The sequence below is a fragment of the Suricata suricatta genome, chromosome 4 (assembly GCF_006229205.1).
Source record: "Suricata suricatta isolate VVHF042 chromosome 4, meerkat_22Aug2017_6uvM2_HiC, whole genome shotgun sequence".
Lineage (NCBI taxonomy): Eukaryota > Metazoa > Chordata > Mammalia > Carnivora > Herpestidae > Suricata > Suricata suricatta.
This window is the reverse complement of record NC_043703.1, coordinates 113,223,777-113,243,432: the sequence shown is the minus strand read 5'-3', so window position 1 is coordinate 113,243,432 and position 19,656 is coordinate 113,223,777. Positions and strand designations below refer to the sequence as shown.

The window sequence follows — 19,656 nt, the reverse complement described above, 5'->3', positions numbered from 1 at the left end:
AGGCCTGACCGAAAAGTCTGTGTGTACCTCTTGTTTGTCATCACATAGTCTCGGACACTCTCAGCTCCATGTCCAGCCACTGCAGTCCTAGCAGTAGCCAGAGCCAAGAAGTTCTTTATTTTCCTTTTGGTCAGAGGAAGTGCCAGTTGGTGGTCTTTAGTTGCTTCTCAAAGCAGGTTTACATTTTGTGAGGAGGCACCATCTTGAATAAAAGTCAGTAAGACATGAAAAAGAGCGCAGGCCAGGCCAGCTGTGGATCCCCTTCTTGAGCTGGTGCCGCCCTGGGTCTGCTTATTCACCCACAGAGCCCAGGAATGGCCCCTCTTGCCCTGCCTACCACGTGTGTGGTCTTTCAAACTATGTGCAGGAAACAAGCCTAAAGTGGTGCCTACACTGAAGCAGCTTTCTGTTCTAAAAATAACCATTACAGAAGTTCTGTTCTTCCTTGGAGGTCTTTCTTCAAATACAACATTTTAACATTTTAATCATTTCCCTGTTTTTGTTTTAATTTTTATCTCTGAGGAAAGAAAGAGATCATTGCAGATCATGGGGTCATAGAGCTGGGAAGGTCCCCTAAGCCAGCCCTCTCCATTTACCAACAGGGAAGCCTCAGCCCAGAAAGGTTGTGACCCACACAGCTAACTCTGTGGCCAAACTAGAACAAAGGCCAAGGGTTTCTACTGCATTTTTGTTTTTGTTTATTTGTTTTTGCTCTGTTATACCATGCTATTTGTCCAGGCACTTAAGAAAGGGTTAAGATTTAAAAAGGGCTCAGATTGAGAAAGTTATGAAAGTCTCCTCTTTTGTCTGAAAAGGGATTTTGATTTCATGAAGTACAATAGGATGAAGATTCTTGTCCCATTTTTAGACTCACAGGTTTGAAAACCTACGTTCATCTAATCCTCCGAAATTTCTAGTGATTGAAATGCCGAATGCCGTATATGTTTGGAATAATGTCACGATGAAGGGTCAGTAGGGGGTGGCTTTCCAGACATTTTAGTTACAGCTGTAAGCAGAGTTTGGGAGTGACAGCTTTAATAACCCTCTTAAGCAGATGGGTTGGGAAATAAGGTCAGCAGTATTAAACTCTCAAGAGCTGGAAGACGGTAGGATTGTAAGTAGTAGTCACCAGTGTTAGGCTTATGTCCTAAGGGACTTTGCCAAAAACAGATCACTAGGAAAGTTCTCTGGAGCTTCTGGAAGATGTTATATGAATGTCCAGTTAGCTCTCGCCCTCCTTTGTCCACCTCAATCCCTCCGAGCTCTGCTTAGGCCTGGCCTCAGTTGCCTCCCCTTTGGGCAGTTGCACCTGCCCTCGTCCTCTCCCTCCCCCTCCCTCACCATGCCAACCTTCCTAAAACACCTCTTTCCATCTGTTGAGTGTCTCCCTAGCAGCCTTCCTCAGTCTGCCCCATTAGCTGCTCTGGTCCTCTCACTTTGCCCCTTCACGATCGCCAGTGTGAACTGCCCTCGTTCCTTAACGGCGTGATGCATGTCAGTGCAGTGGTGAGCGTGTAGCTTCAGCACTCAGGCAGCCCCATCCTGCCCCACCGGCCTCGTAACCTCAGGCACGTGAGGTAACTGGACTCCGTGAGGACAGTAAGGGTTTGTAAGAATTTCCTGAAACCCTGTAGGTAAAAGTGCAGGGTGCAGCATCTGGCTCATAGTGAGTGCCGTGAGTTGCTGATACTATTGTGATGGTCATCATCCCTGCCTCTGTGCCTTTGCTTCTATTATGAGTTTTACTTACCTAAGTCCTTCACTTCCCCAAGGCCCAGCGGTATCCAGCCTCCCCATTCACAAGAGGACTAGCTCTTAGTATGTGCAGTCCCATGCCCTCAGTTTCCTTTGCAGTGCCAGTGCCCAGTGCAATACTGTCCCAGCCAAAGTGGCCTGCTTCTGTGCCTCAGATGCCTCGAGCCTGCTCCTGTCCTCTGGGAGCACCCCTCCCCCAGGGGGTCCGTGGCTGCTCTCTTCATTTGGGTCTCCGCCCACCTCATCACAGTGACCTTTCCAACTGTGCTATAGCATCCCTTTTCCCCTTACATATATTTAACCTGTTAGGTTTTTTTTTTTTCCATGACAGTTATCACCACCTGGCAATTATACTTACTTTCTTATTCTCTTCCCCTGGACTGTAAGCAACACAAGCAGCTGAACTTGAATTTGTTCATAACCTTATCCCCCAGAACCTACTTGGCATATAGTAGGAGTTCAAATGTGTGTGTCTCTCTAAAATGAGTGGTAAGAACTTCTTAAGTTTATAGAGGGAGATTTCTAGTTTACTTTCACGTCCATTCTCTTATTTGCTTTCTAACAACCATGATAGAAATATTATAGGCTTTACCTTGCAGATGAGAAACAAGGCCAAAGAGCTTTAAAGGTTTGTCCAAGGTCGGACGTCTAAATAGTCCCTGAGATCTTCTGACCCCCAAGTCCAATGTGGTTGCCGCGCACTGGGCTCTGTGTTAAGTGTGCTGTTGATGGTGGTGCTAGTGGTGATGAAGGGCAGTGGCCAGCTTGATCTTGGAGGTTTCCACAGGTGTTATAAGTCACCTATGGGACAGACTGAGAAGGCACAGAGGGTGTGGCAGGTGCTGAGGTGGTGCTGCCAAGTGAGGTCACCTTTGCAATCTCAAGATCCTCCCAGCAAACCTGCAGAGCTGCCAGAGCAGGGCTTATGGTTCTTACACATTAGTATTTCTTTGATATTGATAAGGCTTTCCCCTACATTGGTATTTCTGGCTTTAGGCCCACTTTCATACACACCCTTACCTTTTCACTGCCTTTTCTGCAAATATAGTTTTGTACAGTGTTATCTTTATGAGAAGGTTGATAACGGTACAACTGCTGAGGTCTGCCACTCTGGAGCTAACCAGAAATATAGACCGAGTTTTTTAGGTGAGGGGGATAAAAACAAACCAAAAACCCTTATGTACCTCATGATTATTCTGTCTTTTGTCTACTCGATTTTCCTCCTTCCCCCAACCCAGTGATTTTGGTCCCTGGAACTACCTTGTTTGTATTTTGATGTGAGTTCACTTCACAGTGTTTTAGATTGTACATTTTAGCATTAGAAGAATAGAAACGAATTTGGGAAGGGACTGCACACATATAATGGGAGACGCATGGTTTTGCATGAGGCCAGGAAGGAAGATCACTGCTAACGGATTGTGAATAAGGGATGGAAAGTATCTGGCATATATAAAATACTGGACTGGGTATTGCAGGAGACACACAGGCGTAGTGTAATTATAGACCAAAGGTTGGCAAACTTTTCTGCAAAGGACCAGATAGTAAATATTTTAGACTTGTCAGCCATGTAGTCTCTGTCACAACTACTCACCTCTGCCAATGGAGCGCAAAAGCAGCCATAGCCTAGAGGATAAGTAACCAATGGGCATGGCTCCTTTTGGCCCAAAGGTCTCACTTTGGCAGCCCTTCCTATGGACAGTAAGTTCTGCAGATTTTGTAGGGTGGCCATGGAAGGTTTTACTGAGGATTTATGACCTGAGCAAAGCCTTGAAGAATTGCTGCAGTTTGACAAGTGGAGAATGAACAATTGAGTAAAAGGATAAACCAGGCAATATAGGGAATGCTTGCGAGACATTGAGCAAAGCAGCCTAGCCGATTAGACACCTGGTTCCTTACTGACTAGATTCCTATTATGGGACATTTGTGAACATAAAGGACCAAGGTAACCCTGTCCTTAGGCTTGTATCCAGTACACTGGGCAAGTAGTCATCACACCCACTGCAGCGAAGGATATGGGTGGGGACCTTGAGTGATTCATTTGCTTCCTACCCTGGTAGAAAGGTAATTACCTGTCTTTCTCTAGAGTTAAATTGTCTAGTTTACTTCCCAGTTTCATCACTGTGAGTGTCACTCTCCACATCTGTCAAACAGGAATATTATTATATTATTATGAGGATAATCCATGTAACTGAGTACAGAAGTACTCATAATAGTAAAAGCTCAGGAATTGGTAGCTGTACTGTTTATAACCTCTAAAGTAGATTAGAAATATTAGTATTGCTTTATTGGAATTATTTAAGTTCCTAAAGTGAGTATATGTTCAGGATAGCTTAACTATTTCACTTTGTGTAAACAGGTTAAACTGATGAGCTTTTGAAAAGCTGTAGGTGGTAGACATATTTGCTTGCCTTAGCCTTGTCTCTGGAGAACAAGAATGTATCCACAAGAGGCGATAGCCATAGTTCACACTGTCTTATGTGACTAAAAATCCCAAGGTCAAAATTCTACGTTAAAGTGATTGTAGGTTAGTAGTGCTCCAGGTGCAAAAGCATATCCTTTCTGGAAGAACAATAGACTTTAAACTCATGCCTCAGAGGCTTCCCACAGATGAATTCCAAGGAACATGAGTTAACAGCACAAAAGCCCTCATAACAATGCCACAAGTGAGACTCAGTAGGAGTAAGACACAATAAATAAAGAATCAGTTTGCAGCAAAGACTTTAGGTATTAGATTTAGCAGATACAGACTATTAACATTTTTATAATACATAATGTAATTTTTAGAAGAATTAAAGCAAGTGTAGGTAGAAATGAGTATTGGAACAAGAGACTGTCACAAGTGACAAGCTTTTTTTTTTTTTTTTTTTTTTTTTTTTTTTTTTTTTTTTAAAGAACCAATAGTAGTAGTAGGGTCTTGGTATTTGGTAGCTCCTATCTTGCTCTGACAGACAGACAGACACACACACAAAGTATTAAATGTGTTCCTATTTTTAACTTATTACATTCAACCAACATTTTCTGTACCAAGCACTACGTTAGGCACTGATAGAGAAGGCTACAAATATGATGAAGAGATGCTGCCTGTCTTTAGGGAGCTTATAGTAGACTCTGGCCTTTGTTTTCCAAAGGTGATCAGCCTTTGGTAGGCTGAAGACAAAAGACAATGGAGATTACAGACTTACTGACCTAATAAGATTTTGTGGCTGCCATTTTACTGCCCATGCATAGCCAGGTCTGTCCTCCAACATACCAGTCAACTCAATTCACCTAGCCTAAAAATGACTCCGTACATCCTGAGTACAGAAGTGCCCACTATTTTAGAGTTATTCTTGCACTGGCATACTCCTTTGATACCAGGGATTTCTGTAGATTCTGGTCTTTGTAAGCTCCATTCTACCTGGAACTGCTAACTCACTGTCCAAAGAATTCATCTATAAAAAGACAAGGTAACACTTCAACAAGAAAACTGGGCATTTGCCCACAGGCCTATAATCGCTTTGAGAAGTAACTAAAATACAGCAAATGTTTATTAATTCTGGAAATCCTAACATATTATAGTAAAGAAATTGGTATATGCATGTATAAGGCTCAAGTGAAATCACTGACATCAGGAGAAATGAAGTTCTAAAGGACCATGGGGAAAAATTGACATTTGAGTGAGTGCTTGAAGAAGGCCTCAAAGAAGACATGGCATCTGAACGGGAATTTGGAAGATGAATGGGATATTGATAGTTGGGTGAGGGCTGGGGGTCATAGAGAACGTTCTAGATTGAGAGAAGAGCATGAGAAAAGATACAGCGACTTAAAAGTATTAGGACTATTTCTGCTGAGGTGAGAAATGTGGCTGGAAATCTAGGTAAATGGGACTCTTGTTTCTCCATTGTGGAATTTCCTCTATCTGCCCCTTCTACTTTCATTTTACCCTGTTATTGTGCTTTTCTTTTTGTTCACTTGGGATGACCCATGAAGAGATACTTGGGAGGTGAAGAACTTTCCAGTGCATATTAATGGGATTATCAGAAACAGAATATTTTATTTACGTGACTATGAGCCAAATTTTCATATGCATTACTAAATAATATCTTGGATTGAGTGGTTGGGGAATGTTTTTCAGGTTGAAAATATCCTGTTGCATGACCGAGGCCACTATGTCCTGTGTGACTTTGGAAGTGCCACCAACAAATTTCAGAATCCACAAACTGAGGGAGTCAATGCAGTAGAAGATGAGATTAAGAAGTAAGCCTTTCCTCTTTTCTTGGAGTTTCATCCGTTACCAGATGAGCAACATGACTCTGAGCTTGTGGATGAGGTTAGGGTGGGAAGACCATGGTGCTAGTCATGGCGCCCCTTGTCTCAGAGCATCATGTTGGCAGTGGGGGTGTTTGATTCTAAGAGGAGGATGTGGAAGGGGTTTCCAAGCATTGATCAACAGAGTAAAATGAAGGAATCATACAGCACTTTCTCAATAGACCAGTGGTCACCCATACATATATATTTTGACTTACATCACACAGCAGAATGGTGCACAAACCATAGAGTTACTGTGATGTTTTTAAGTGAATCCCAACAACTGTGACACCATCAGTCAGTTGGACATGCTTTTCACTGAACCCTGCATTGCTGTGTATCCCTTCTTGCTCCTAAGGAGCTCACCAATCTAGTGGAATTAATGGTAAGTAGGAACGTGACATCTCTACAGATACTGAATCACTAACTTCCATGAGAAAAAGCTTCTTTAGATTTCTGGCTCCAGTTAAGAACCTGACCCATTTACCCCTATTGTCAAGAGTGTTAGATTTTTTACAGGCCACAATACTCACTAATAACTGCTGATAAACCAGCAAGCTATTATGCACACCTATATCCTGATCCTTAGTCTCCTTTCCTGCATCACTCTTGGCAGCCAAGCCTAGGGCGGGAAGACTTCTGGTCCAAAGCACTGGTGGACACCTAAAGCATGGTGTCCTCTGGGCTTCAGAGACTCAAGCAGTGTAAGTCCCATGCTTGGCCGCACAAGACGCTCACTTTGGAGTCAGACGCACTACCGTTGTGCCACAAGGTCCCCTCAAGACGCTCACTTTGAAGTGGAGCTTGTACTACTCTTTCTTTGAGCCAGAGATAAGAGGAAGACTGTTGCTTCATCAGCAGCAGAGGTCCATCTGCCTGCCACCCCAGCCAGGGTCCTCTTTCTGCCATTCTGCGGTGTCTCGGCTGGTATTGCACATCCACGTTGAGCCCCACTTAAGGGAATTACTATTTTTAAAAACAAATCAGCAAGACATAGTATCAAACAATAAGGATTTGCAGGAGAAGAGTTTTTCATTTGTGGATCCGAGAAAAGTTGCTTTTAGAGTTTAAGTGCCTTAGTATCTGTGTCTCCACACGTTCTCAGATAGAATGACTGCTTCTAAAGGGCCATGGGTGTGTACTAAGGACAGCTTTTCATTTTATCTGCACTAAGATTTCATACTCTCATCTGCAGATTGCTCCCAGGGAACTAGACTTTATTAATATAAATATAAATGTATTTTAAAAGTATTTCTGCTACCCCTGGTTGTTAATGATAGCATTGACATATTTAACAAAAAACAAATCTCTTGATTGTAGATACACAACGCTGTCCTATCGAGCACCAGAAATGGTCAACCTGTACAGTGGCAAAATCATCACTACGAAGGCAGACATTTGGGTAGGTGTCAACTAACCTATCCACATCTCAGATACCAGCAGTCTTGACTGTAAATTCCCAAGTCTCCTCCAGACAGTGCCATAGCAGGAGTGGCCCCTGGACTATATCACTGTCTCCTTATCTCTCAGACTTATTCTTGGGGTGACCAGCCACTGCCCTGTGAAGTGTGTCAAAGGAAATTATTTTAGAGCTCTCTGAAAATTATTCAGGTGACCTGCCCACTATTAGGTGGTTTTCATATATGTGTTACTACTTCCTAAGAGCAAAATAACTGAAATATTTGATCTCCATTGGAGCACAATTTGTAATGCTGGTAGAAATATTGTAACTCAGCAGCTAACTTGTGGTGCTGAGTTCTAAAATCAAGTCTCTAATAGGTTCATTGTACATGGTTATTATGTCTGCTAGTAAAGGTGGATGATGCCAGCATGTCTCAGTAGACCCATTTGCAGTTATGGTACATAAACGACTCGTAGCAATCTGCTTTTTTTTTTTTAGGCTCTTGGATGTTTGTTGTATAAATTATGCTACTTCACTTTGCCATTTGGAGAGAGTCAGGTGGCAATTTGTGATGGAAACTTTACAATTCCCGATAACTCTCGATATTCCCAAGACATGCACTGCCTAATTAGTAAGTATTTCAATTTCTGGTTTCATATTTTTATCTCCAATCTCTAGGAATGAACTAGGGGCCAAAGGGATGAGATCCCAAGAGTGATAGGTTGGATGCAAAGATAAATTAGTCAATAATAGTCAGTCACTCAAAGATACCACAGTGTCTAGTTAGGTCTTTTTGCTAGAAATCTAAACTCTCTTAGGCTTGAGCAGAAATCCTAATGATGCTTTGAGCAGCACAGTACTGCTCTGTTCTCTTGCAGTCAGTATGAAAGAGTCCAGCTGACTCCTATCAAGTGATAAGAAATTCATCTCTGCAAAACTGGAAGCAACTCAAATTGAAATGATTGCTGTGCGTTGGCTGGAGTGAATACATAATTAAGACTATATAACTCTGTGGAACTAGGTTTTTTTCTCTCTTTAGGTTAATCCCTGGATTTTGATAGCAAGCATTTAAGCTCAACGCTTTGTTTAAAATGTTTTTTAAGATTCCCCACTCTTTTGCATCATCACAGCAAGCATATGTACTAATTCATTAACCAGATGGCAGAACAAGCGATCTTTGCACAAGCCCTTGTGCTCAAATGTGAAACAGATATTTTGTCATCTTTTTGCATTGGTCAAGGGATTCAGGATCTGAATTTTAACCATTATGGGTTATAAATCTTGAGTGACCCAGCTTGGGTCCTGCGTGGAGCTGTACTGAAGAAAATGGAAGCACGTGTGCCGTGGAGCATCTGACATTTGTGAAGGGCCTACTTGTACTTGTTTTAATTCTTAAAGTCTTATGTAGTAAATACAATTATCCTCATTATACAAATGAGACAACTGAGGCTGAGACAGTAGAGGTAACTTACCCAAGTTAACATAGTTACAGCTTTTAGTTGACTGCCTATTCCACTGTGCCAATCAACTTCTTCTGTTTATAAACCAAAAAAGGGAGGTGGAGGGCTTTTAAAGAAATGAACTACGGCATTTAATGGTTGTTGAATTGTTTTCAGTGGTAAAGCATTAGAGTAGTCCCTCCTCATCCATGGTTTGGCTTTCCACGGTTTCAGTTACCCACAGCTGACTGCAGCAGGAAGCAGATAAGCCTTCTTCTGACATCTAGTCAGAAAGGTCACTAGCAGCCTAACATTACGTCACTGTGCCTGCGTCATTCACCTCATGTCATCTCATCACGTAGGCATGTTGTGCCCTCACATTATCACAAGAAGAAGGGTGTGTACAATATCATGAGATGTTTTGAGAGAAACCAGATTCACATAACTTTTATTGCAGCATATTGTTATAATTGCTCTATTTTATTATTGTTGTTAATCTCTGACTGTACCTAACTTATAAATTGAGCTTTATCATAGATATGTGTATAGAAGAGAAAACATAGTTTATGTATGGCTCAGTACTCTCCACAGTTTCAGGCATTCACTGGGGGTCTTGGAATGTGTCTCCTGTGGATAAGGAGGGACTACTGTTCTAGAATTGCAGCTTCGTACATGAAGGTTGGAAGGATATAGATAAGAAAATGGCCATTTTTGATGCTAGAATGGTAGGATATTTTTGTAATACATACTCTTTTTTACATTTGTACAGCAAGTTCATATTGGGAAAAGCAAGCCTTTTTAAATATCCGTAACACTGACATCTTTCCCAAACTCTGACCTATTTCAGTTTACAAACTATTTGAAGATTTCATGGGCTCCCTAAAGCCACAGTTCTAAAATTTATTGTGATTGCCCATTTACTCCCAATATACAGTTCTCCTCTCTTTTCAGTTTCTATCAGTGGTGTTACCATTCAAGCCTGGATAACTGAAGTTTAAGGTTTGGATCTGGCTCATAAGACAGAGTAAAGAGTCAGCCATTTTCTAAGCAGCATTTTTTTCTTTGGAGTTTCTCCTGGTTCCATCCCATTCTCTGTTCTCATCACTATTGCCACCGTGTGTGGAGACTCGGCCAGGTCATGCCCGTACTGGTGGAGTGGCCAGCAGTCTCTCTCCTCCCTCAGTCAGCTGAGCACTGCTTCACCATGAGATCAGTCCTAACAGAATGCCACCCTGTCACGTCCCTGTTAGTAAACGTCATGGTTTGCCAGTGGTCCCACAATAGGGCCCAGCTTCTCAGGATGGCATGTTAGACCCTTCATACTCTGGTGCCACCCACCCAGCCACTCAGCCTTATTTTCCTGTGTTCCCTGACAAGGAAATCTCTGTTCTGTCCTTTTGGCACCTGGATTTCCCCATAACAGGTCGCTCTTTTGCCTTTCTCCACGTCCATTTTTGCCCCGATTGTTCTCTCATCCAGAATATCTTTTCCCCTTCTTTCCCCTGACTGACTAAACTCTTTCCTGCCTTCAAGGCCCAGCCCAAACCCTGCTTCTTCTGCAAGTCTTCCCCAAGACTGCAGCCTCATCAGTTTTGCCTGCACTTAGTGTTCAAACCACTCATTTGGTTCCTTAAACAGTAAATTGCCTTGCTTTGTTGTTGGCGTGTATGCATGTGTCTGTCTGTATGTCTTCACAAAGATTTTTTTTTCCTGGGGACTTTTCCAGCTTCAGAAAGGGCAGAAGCTTAAAGGGCCTGGAAATAAACAAGTGTTCTGTAGATCATGTAAAATTAGAGATGGGTTTATTATTTTGTAATTTCTTTGAGAATGGAAACCAGCTAATATCTCCAACAACGGAATAAAAAGTCAGTTCTTAAATTTTGAGTTTTGAGGGGCACCTGACTGGCTCATTCAGTGGAACATGAGACTCTTGATCTCAGGATTGTGAGTTCTAGCTCCACATTGGGAGTAGAGATTACTTAAAAGAAAAAAAGAAAGAAAAGAAAAGAAAGGAAAGAAAAAAAGTGAAAAAACCCTGATTTTTTTTTTTTATCAAGGATAATCATTAGTTTAGCAAAATATTATGAACTAAGGAAGCCAGAAGCAAGACCCTGTGACTTCATAGGTGCCAGAACATGAAGGTGGTAACTTTCATATTGAGAGCTTGCTTGGGTCCCTGTTGCACAAGTCACAGAATGTGAACTTTAAGTATCTTTGTTATAGTTCAGAAACTTTGTTACTTTCTTGTAGATATTACAAATGTTAGGGAAGTTATAGTTTCCATTTCTGAGCGGGGAGGAAAAGAGCTAATTATACTGTCTGACTTCTATGAGAAATAAAAATGAAAATAGCATTTGGTAACAGAAATTATACTTCCTAGGCAATGTAATAGATATTAGAATGTTATTAAGTAAATTCACATATGTTTGTCTTAGGATATATGTTGGAACCAGACCCTGACAAAAGGCCGGATATTTACCAGGTGTCTTACTTCTCATTCAAACTACTCAAGAAAGAATGCCCAATTCCTAATGTACAGGTATGTGAAAGATGCATTTAGGGAAAGTAAACATGATCAAATTGTCGTTTAAAATTCCTGAGGTGTTAACCAGCTGTTAAATGACTATAGATGTCCCTTGTTTTATCTGATAGGGGGCATTCAAGCAAAGCTAAGTATGAAGCAATTACTATAAAGAGAATCCAATTTTCCCATAGAATTTAATTATTAAACTAAGGCAATTACACCAAAAAAATAGAGTTCCCTAGGGTTCAAATTGAGCACTTTGGGTGAAGATTGACCAACTTACTGTCTTGTCAACTTCCACAGTTCACTAAGATCCAAGTGCCTGTTGTTTTTATCTAGCAGTGAGTGGTAAGGCAGGCTGCTTTCCTGAGGCAGTGCTACCTGCCAGAACATAAGCCCCTTGTCCCTTTTCTCCTTTATTGCGGCAGAACTTTCTTGATTCTGCTTCTGCTGCCTGCCACCTATAACTCACACTCGTTTTCCGCCACCCTCCCCACACACATCAGGCCATACGAATGTTTTCTACACTTAGTAATTCTAAGCTCTGTACTCAGCAGCTTTCAGAGTACAGTGCTTGCAAACACCCTTTTTATGGTCTTAGCATATTTTTCATGCCGTGGTGTGATCCAGCTACCTTGACCATTTTACTAATGGATGCCTTAATAAATAAGTTCTAATCTGAAATTGTCTTCTCAGTTTTCCCAGTAATGAACTTTTGATGTCACTGTTGGGGCTTGAGGGTGCTAATAAATAACACTCCTCTTTCACTCCTACATTTGGAATCAGATGTGGGAATCATCCAGATGGAACTCAGAGTATTGGCTTTATTACTAATAAGATTGAGTCAGAGAATGTAGCTTGACCAGTCAGACCCCCTAACATTAGATCCGCATGACTGAGCCGGGAATGCCTGATTCCAGAGGGAAGGCTCTCCCCTGAAGGAGGGAGGGCACGGGTGAGCCAGGCAAGCTCACATTGTTCTCCCAGTCCTATCAGTCAAATAAGTCACCCTTCTCCCTTGGGAGAGGAATGTTTGAGGAATGGAAGAGAAGCAAGGAAAGATATTCTAGCAGAAACTCTCCCCACCTGGAAGCATGAAGGAAATGGGACGCCCCTATAAACGCCTAAATATTAGTACTATTACTAGTATTCCATTTGTCGGGTTTCCAGATTAAAATGAGAAATCCTGTACAGGAACCCAACATGGCCATGTTTCTCTTCTGCTTTCCCACTTTCCCATTCATAAAGTTAAATAACCTAAAACATAATTGGAAGCATTCAGATTGGTAACTAGTTTTAAAAAGTCAACTTCACGGGGCACCTGGATGGCTGTCTGTTAAGTGTCTGACTTCAGCTCAGGTCATGATCTTATAGTTCATGAGTTTGAGCTTTGCATCAGGCTCTGTGCTGAGAACTCAGAGCCTGGAGCCTGCTTCGGATTCTCTCTGCCCCTCTCCTGCTCACACTCTGTCTCTCTCACTCAAATAAATAAACATTTAAAAAAAAAAACTTCACAAGTCTCAAGCCATTTGGTTCTCACTCACCATTGCTAAGCAGTTGTCCTGTGGCCGGGGACAGTAGCACTCCCTCAGCAGCTGGTGTTAGGTGGCTGGCGCAGAATCCGGGTGGAGAAGTTCTGCTGGCCTCGCGGGTTGAGGGGTACCACTGGCTCAGCAACCAGATGGGTCGTAGCAGTGGTTTTCTCGCAGTGTTCAAGCCAGAAGATGGAATGCACATCAGATGGGTGCACTGATGGTTAGCGCTGACTTCTCCAAGGTCTCGCTGATAGCTTAAATGGTAATATAGATAATACAGACATCTCTTTCCCATTTCTTTCTTAACACCACCTCGCAGCTGTGCGGTAGGAGGCAAAGGTTCCAGAAGGTTCGGAAGAGGCAGGGAAGGAGTGCCCTGCACACAGGCTACTCTGTCTTCGTCTCTGATATGCTGCCTCCCTGAGTGGGGCTGAGTCTGGTGGGATCTACCTTTGATTGACTTCCCTTACCTCTAGTAGATATCAGGGTCTGGAGCCCCTCTGGGAGACCCCGACATATATTTCCATCAGCCCGGTCATGCTGGTTATCCTTTTACAAAGAAATCTGTAATGTCCTTTTTTGGTTTCCTTTCAATTCTCTAGAACTCTCCCATTCCTGCAAAGCTTCCTGAACCAGTGAAAGCCAGTGAGGCAGCTGCAAAAAAGACCCAGCCAAAGGCCAGGTAAGAAGTGCCTGCCGGAGCGTGCACACATCCTGCAGCAGCTGCCACCATGGCAGGGAAGGTGCCTCGTTAACGCTGCCGCCGCGCAAAGCAGGAGGGCAGGTTCTCTTCTAGGCAGAAACTGTTCTGTGGGAGTGCAAGGCGGAACAGAGTGAAACACGGTTATGTACATTTGAAAGAGAATCAAGAACTCTGCAGCTCTTTGTTTTGCTTATGAAGAGGCACAGGGGCATTCAGAGACGAGGCAACAGCAGACTTTAAATATGGCTAGTCCCAGAGGGTCCTAGACGTGTGTCCTGGCCTCTGTGTAGCCTGGTTCACCGCCCTAGGCCCTCCCCGCCCCTTCTTTCTCACTTCTGAGGCCCCAGCCACATCAGGAGAGTGCAGGTCACGGCACTGACTCCATGAACAGCAGAAGAGCTTGTGGATTTTAGCTAATCACATACCGTGGAGTGTGGGGTCTTCGAAGAAACAGATGCCAAGAGGATTGAGGAATCTAGGGTTTTATTTGGTCGTGAGAGAAATTAGGGAGGGAGCCAGGGAAGGCTGGGAGAACCATCAGAAGGCAATGGAAGTCTAAACCAGAGAGAGGAAGGAAGATTGGGTGGAAGTGACTGACTTAGAAACTGCCACACAATTTAAGGAAGGCTCACCAAAGGTGTCTGGGAATCCTCAAGCCAAAGTCAGCTACCAGAGGAGCCCCTGTGTCCCAGGAACAGGCCTACTTTAATAGCCCTGTGACTGGAATGTTAAGGCTCACAGCAGGCTGCGGGAAGCCTGGCCTTGGAGTGAACATGGCAGTGGATTTCAGGAGCACAGCAGCTGGGGCACGTGGCCTTTGCACCCTTACATGTTGAAGGTCTGCAGGACACATCCTCATGGCTGCTATGCTTCCAGATGGCAAATTCTGAGGTTGGTCGAGGAGATGTTTTATACTTCTTTATTCTACCATGTTCCTATGCCAAGGAAACATTACCAGTGAACTATCAACAGTGTACCTTAGATGGGAATATGTGAGTTTCATAGAACCATAAAATAATTTCTACATTTTAAAACATCGTTAAACATTTATAGAATAAATATAAATGCCGATGTGGCTCTAAAATAATTCTTTTAAACAAACTTAGCAAACTGTATCCATGCTGTTACTTTGTAGTGTGTTTCTTACCTAAGTCTGCCATGCCCACCTCTGGAAATTGCTTTTGGGGCTGATTTGATTAGCCGAGCATTTGGGTTTATGGACAGACTGCACCAGGCCCCACTATGGCGGGCACTGAGGCTGAGCAGGGATCCATTCCCGCAAAGCCCACACATTTATAGCAGTGACAGTATCCTACCATTTGAGCGGTGCTCTGGGTGTAAAATGGAGAAAACAATACCTGCATCATAAGGCAGATGTGAACAGCAAATGCATCTGTCCCGTAAAACTGCTCTGTAAACTGTAGAGTGCCCAGGCTGTTAGTTTGTATGGATTCAGTAATGCTGCGAGAACACACAGAAGACCTTACAGCCATATCTATAATCTATAATGATTTCATTGGTGTTCTCATATTTACTCCCCAGTCCTGAGAGGGCAGTTTTTCTAACTCTGGTTTTGAAGTGACCCCTCTTCACGGAGGCCTCATGTGTACCAGACCATATATAAAGTTCTTTATATAAGTAAGATGACTTTATTTTCCTTGAAATGTTGTTTCCCTCATTGTTGTTCTCACTTCACAGATTAGGAAACAGACTCAGAATTGTAAGTTGCCCAAGGCAGTTAATCAATAAGTGGTTAGTAAGAAACCTAGAACCTCAGCATCCATACTCTGCTCTGTTCGTTAAGTGATTTGGCCACAAGCACATGGAGGGGACAACGGAGCCAGCGCTCTGGGCCGCAGGGTCTGTGTTTTTTCACAGCATTTTGAAGTTCATACAGACTAACATTTTGAGCAGTCGATAGTTCACATGAACAGTTTTCACAGTCATTGATGGATTTGATGTTCACATCTGCCTCATGATGTATTATTTTCTCCATTTTACGCATAAGAGACCCAAGGCACGAAGAGTAAAATGACATACCTCTTACTGCACGGTTAGTGGGGAGCTGAGCTCAAATATAGTTTTGTTTGACTCCAAATCCCTTTATTTCTAGGATGTTACCCTTAAGAGAAATCCATTCAGTGTAGAGGTTCTTGGCATTTGGTTTCTATAGAAGTCTGTTTGACTTTCTCACCCTTAACTGTATTTTTCTTACAGCTTTTTCCTTTTCTTCAGCATCTGTCCTGTTTTCCTTCCTACCTTCCTTCCCAGGTTCCAGCCTCCCTAAGTAAGATAGCTTTTATATTATCAGTTCTCTACCCCACACAAGAACATCCTTCTAGCAGGATTTCAGAGGAAAACCTCAGGGTCCACTATAGAGCTGTCTTAGGGACGGACATGGGGCCAGCTGCTTTGCTTCCTGCTTTGCATTTCATGGAGGCTGTGCCAGACATGTTTTGGAAATATTCGTGAAGCTTGTTTATTTTGCACTTAATTTTAGTTATACTCTATAAAGTGCTTTTTCAAAAGATAACTACTCTAGTGCACCTGTGTGGCTTAATTGATTGAACATCCTGAGTCTTGATTTGGGCTCAGGTTATGATCCCAGGATCGTGGGATCAAGCCCTGCACTGGGCTCTGTGCTGAGCATGAAGCCTGCTTGAGATTCTCTCTCTCTCTCTCTCTCTCTCTCTCTCTGCCCCTCTCCCCTGCTCGTGCGCTCTCTCTAAAATAAAAATTCTTGGGGGTGGGAGGGCATGTGGGTGGCTCAGTTGGTTAAGCATCCGACTTTGGCTCAGGTCATGATCTGGCAGTTCATGGATTCGAGCCCCACGTCAGGCTCTATGCTGACAGCTCAGAGCCTGGAGCTTGCTTCGGATTCTGTGTCTTTCTCTCTCTCTGCCCCTCCCCTGCTCACTCCCTCGCTCTCTCAAAAATAAATAAACATTTAAAAAATTAAAAAGATAAAATAAAAATGTTTTTAATTTAAAATATGTTAAGAAAAAAAAGAAAAGACAACAACTCTGATCTGAGTTAGGTAGTAGCCAACTGCCTGGACTGCTCTAAATGATTGGAAGTTACGATCTGAACTGTAACACCATCACAAGGAACAAGTGAACCATATAGCAGTCCTCCTCCTGATACTAATTTGGATTAGATTTGGCTATGAGTTAAAGTCCAAAATGATAGACATTTATCTTTTCCCTCAGGTAAACAAAGTCTGGAGGTAAGTAGTCCATGCCATATCTACCATTGTGCCCATGACCTCATGGACCAAGATGGTAACATCCTTGTTCCAAGCAGCAGGATGAAGAAATGGCCAAAGAAGAAGAGAGACAAATGGCATACACAAGTTATTTCTTAAAGTTTCTGGAAATTACCATATAACAATCTGCTTTCCCATGTAAGGCCAAAACTCAGACACATTGACTACACCTGATTGTAAGAGAGGCTGTGCAATGTGATTTTTACTCTGGGTGGCCCAGTGCCCAGCTAAAGAAGTTTTTAATTGAAATATATTTGGCATATAAAATTGTATAAATTTAACAGCTAGAAATTTTATTATCCTGGGAAGAAGGGCACCTTGTGCATTGGAAGAAATAGATACATGCCATATTCCGCAAATCCTTTATCTTAAATTATTTACTTATTCCTTTTAGTTGCCTTATTGGATTCACTCATTTCCATGCTTTTTTATTGTAGAGCGACTATTTTGACAGCTAGTTCTAACCAAGATTGAGTTCCCTCTGCATTTGAAAACAACCTGCTTCAAACCCCTTTCCATCATCACCCAAAGTATGTTCTGGGAAATTTTAGGAGATACTAGGTGGAAGGATCCCAAGGTCTGATTAGCTAGAGAAACATTACATTCCATATAGTGCACTCTTCGAAGTTCTCCATGCACATTCACATGTGAGAAGTTCTGCTGCAGGAAAGAAATCTGCTTGGTATATTTTGAACAGTGTGTTATAACTTACTTCCCACCAAGCCTTTTTTCATAACATCTTGTAACACATAACTCCCTGTGGAGCACCCTTTGGCAGACGTTGATGTAGGAGATCTGGAAGGTTTGGATGGGTGTGGAAGGGAAAGCCAATCTATCAAGTACTCTGCCTACCCCTCCCCGACTTTCCACACTCTAACGTGAATCTGTTTTCCCTGCTTCCTTTCCTAGACTGACAGATCCCATTCCCACAACAGAGACTTCAATTGCACCCCGTCAGAGGCCTAAGGCTGGGCAGACTCAGCCAAACCCAGGAATCCTTCCCATCCAGCCAGCTCTGACACCTCGAAAGAGGGCCACAGTTCAGCCCCCACCCCAGGCTGCAGGTCAGTAACTAGGATGGTTTGGAATTTGGTATACATTTTGTTATCCTGAATATTACACTAGTCTTGGAAAGCTTACTTTTGCTTCAGGAATAGGATTCTGAGGCACATAAGAAATAATGGTTTGGCTTGAGGAACAGGAGGTGAACTCCCATTGAAATTATATGGCAAGTGGCTGTCAAAAGGGTTGTCCTTTCACTGAATTTTGTGGAGGACAAGACCACTGAAGCCTGATAACTCCTCTTTTCTAGTCTTGGTCCTGATTTTGTGGCTTGGCCCATTCATCCCATGCCTTCCTTTTTATTTCATATTTTTCTCTTTGCTTTTAAAGAAACAAGGCTCTCCTCTTGTTGACACAGAGGAATTGTTTCTTTAATGCTCTGTCCCTTACAGTATCTGTTACCACTCCATGTTTTGGTTTTCTGTTTCTAATAAGATCACTTAGTGTAGCAGATCCAAATCACCAAGTAACTGAACTTAGTCATCACTTCCCTACTAGGAAGCTGCTTTTGATGAATTTGGTAGTTATCTCCTTATAGCCAGCCATCTAGACTGGGTTGCATAACTTAATGTAAACCATGAAAGAATGCTTTTGTCCTGAAGCATGCCAGTAAGTGCACAGATCATGTTTGTGTACGGTAGCAGCTTACTGAACCTTGTTCTGAAAAATATGAAACACACAGCAAGAAGAACCTCAGAGACAGGAGCATACAGATCTTGGGGCTGTTGGTCCACTTATCAGCCCCCTCTTGATTGCTCTGCAAGAGAGAAAGCAAGCTGTTTTCATCTGGGAGAGTTTTAGGCCTGATATGGAGTTTATTCTCATTACAGGATCCAGCAATCAGCCTGGCCTTTTAGCCAGTGTTCCCCAGCCCAAAACCCAGCCCCAACCCAGCCAGCCTGTACCTCAGCCTCAGCCCAAGCAGCCACAGGCTCCGCCCACCCCACAGCAGACGCCTGCCACTCCAGCCCAGGCTCTGCCCACCCCAGCCCAGGCCACCCCCCAGCACCAGCAGCAACTCTTCCTCAAGCAGCAGCCGCAGCCGCAGCCGCAGCCGCAGCCGCAGCAGCCGCCGCCTTGCCAGCAGCCTGCAGGCACGTTTTACCAGCAGCAGCAGCAGCAGCAGGCCCAGCAGGCTCAACAGGTAAGCTGTACACAGCCTCATTTTTGCTTGGCACATCTGAGACAGCCCTGCGAAAAGGCCCAGTAGGTATAGGCATCTTCCTTGAGAAGCCCTGGGAAGACAGCCACTAGACGTGACATCGTTGCTTCTCCCAGAGGCAAACACTAGAAAACACTGAGGAGTAGAGCCGTCATTGGGACACTCACACGCCTCTCTCTTCACCTGGATGGAGGAACCACAGCAAGGGAGATATTTTTTGAGACAGAGAACAGAAGAGCATAAGCAGGGAAGGGGCAGTGAGAGAGCGAGAGACAGAGGATCCAAAGCAGGCTCTGCACTGTCAGCACAGAGCCTGATGTGGCGCTCACACTCACAAACCTAGAGACCATGACCTGAGCCGAAGTCCAACATGTAACTGAAGACGGAGCCACCCAGGTGCCCCGCAGGGAGATATTTTTTTAAGGACTCTTCTTTTCTAACATAACTGCACCATTACCATACTAAAATAATTTCTTACTATTATAAAATATCCAGTGACAATTAACTCTTCCTGATGTCTCA

General features: G+C 43.2%; 1 protein-coding gene across 17 annotated transcripts in view; it reads left to right on the top strand.

Moving 5' to 3' along the window:
• The window catches only part of AAK1 (AP2 associated kinase 1), a 164,417-nt gene that overhangs the window by 100,073 nt on the left and 44,688 nt on the right, over nt 1-19,656 (top strand). For all 17 annotated transcript variants that reach the window (XM_029937520.1, XM_029937527.1, XM_029937526.1 and 14 more), the window contains 7 exons: nt 5,870-5,991; nt 7,363-7,444; nt 7,943-8,075; nt 11,319-11,422; nt 13,545-13,624; nt 17,820-17,974; nt 18,803-19,116. In XM_029937520.1, coding sequence (XP_029793380.1) covers nt 5,870-5,991; nt 7,363-7,444; nt 7,943-8,075; nt 11,319-11,422; nt 13,545-13,624; nt 17,820-17,974; nt 18,803-19,116 — 990 coding nt within the window. The remainder of the gene's footprint in view (nt 1-5,869; nt 5,992-7,362; nt 7,445-7,942; nt 8,076-11,318; nt 11,423-13,544; nt 13,625-17,819; nt 17,975-18,802; nt 19,117-19,656) is intronic.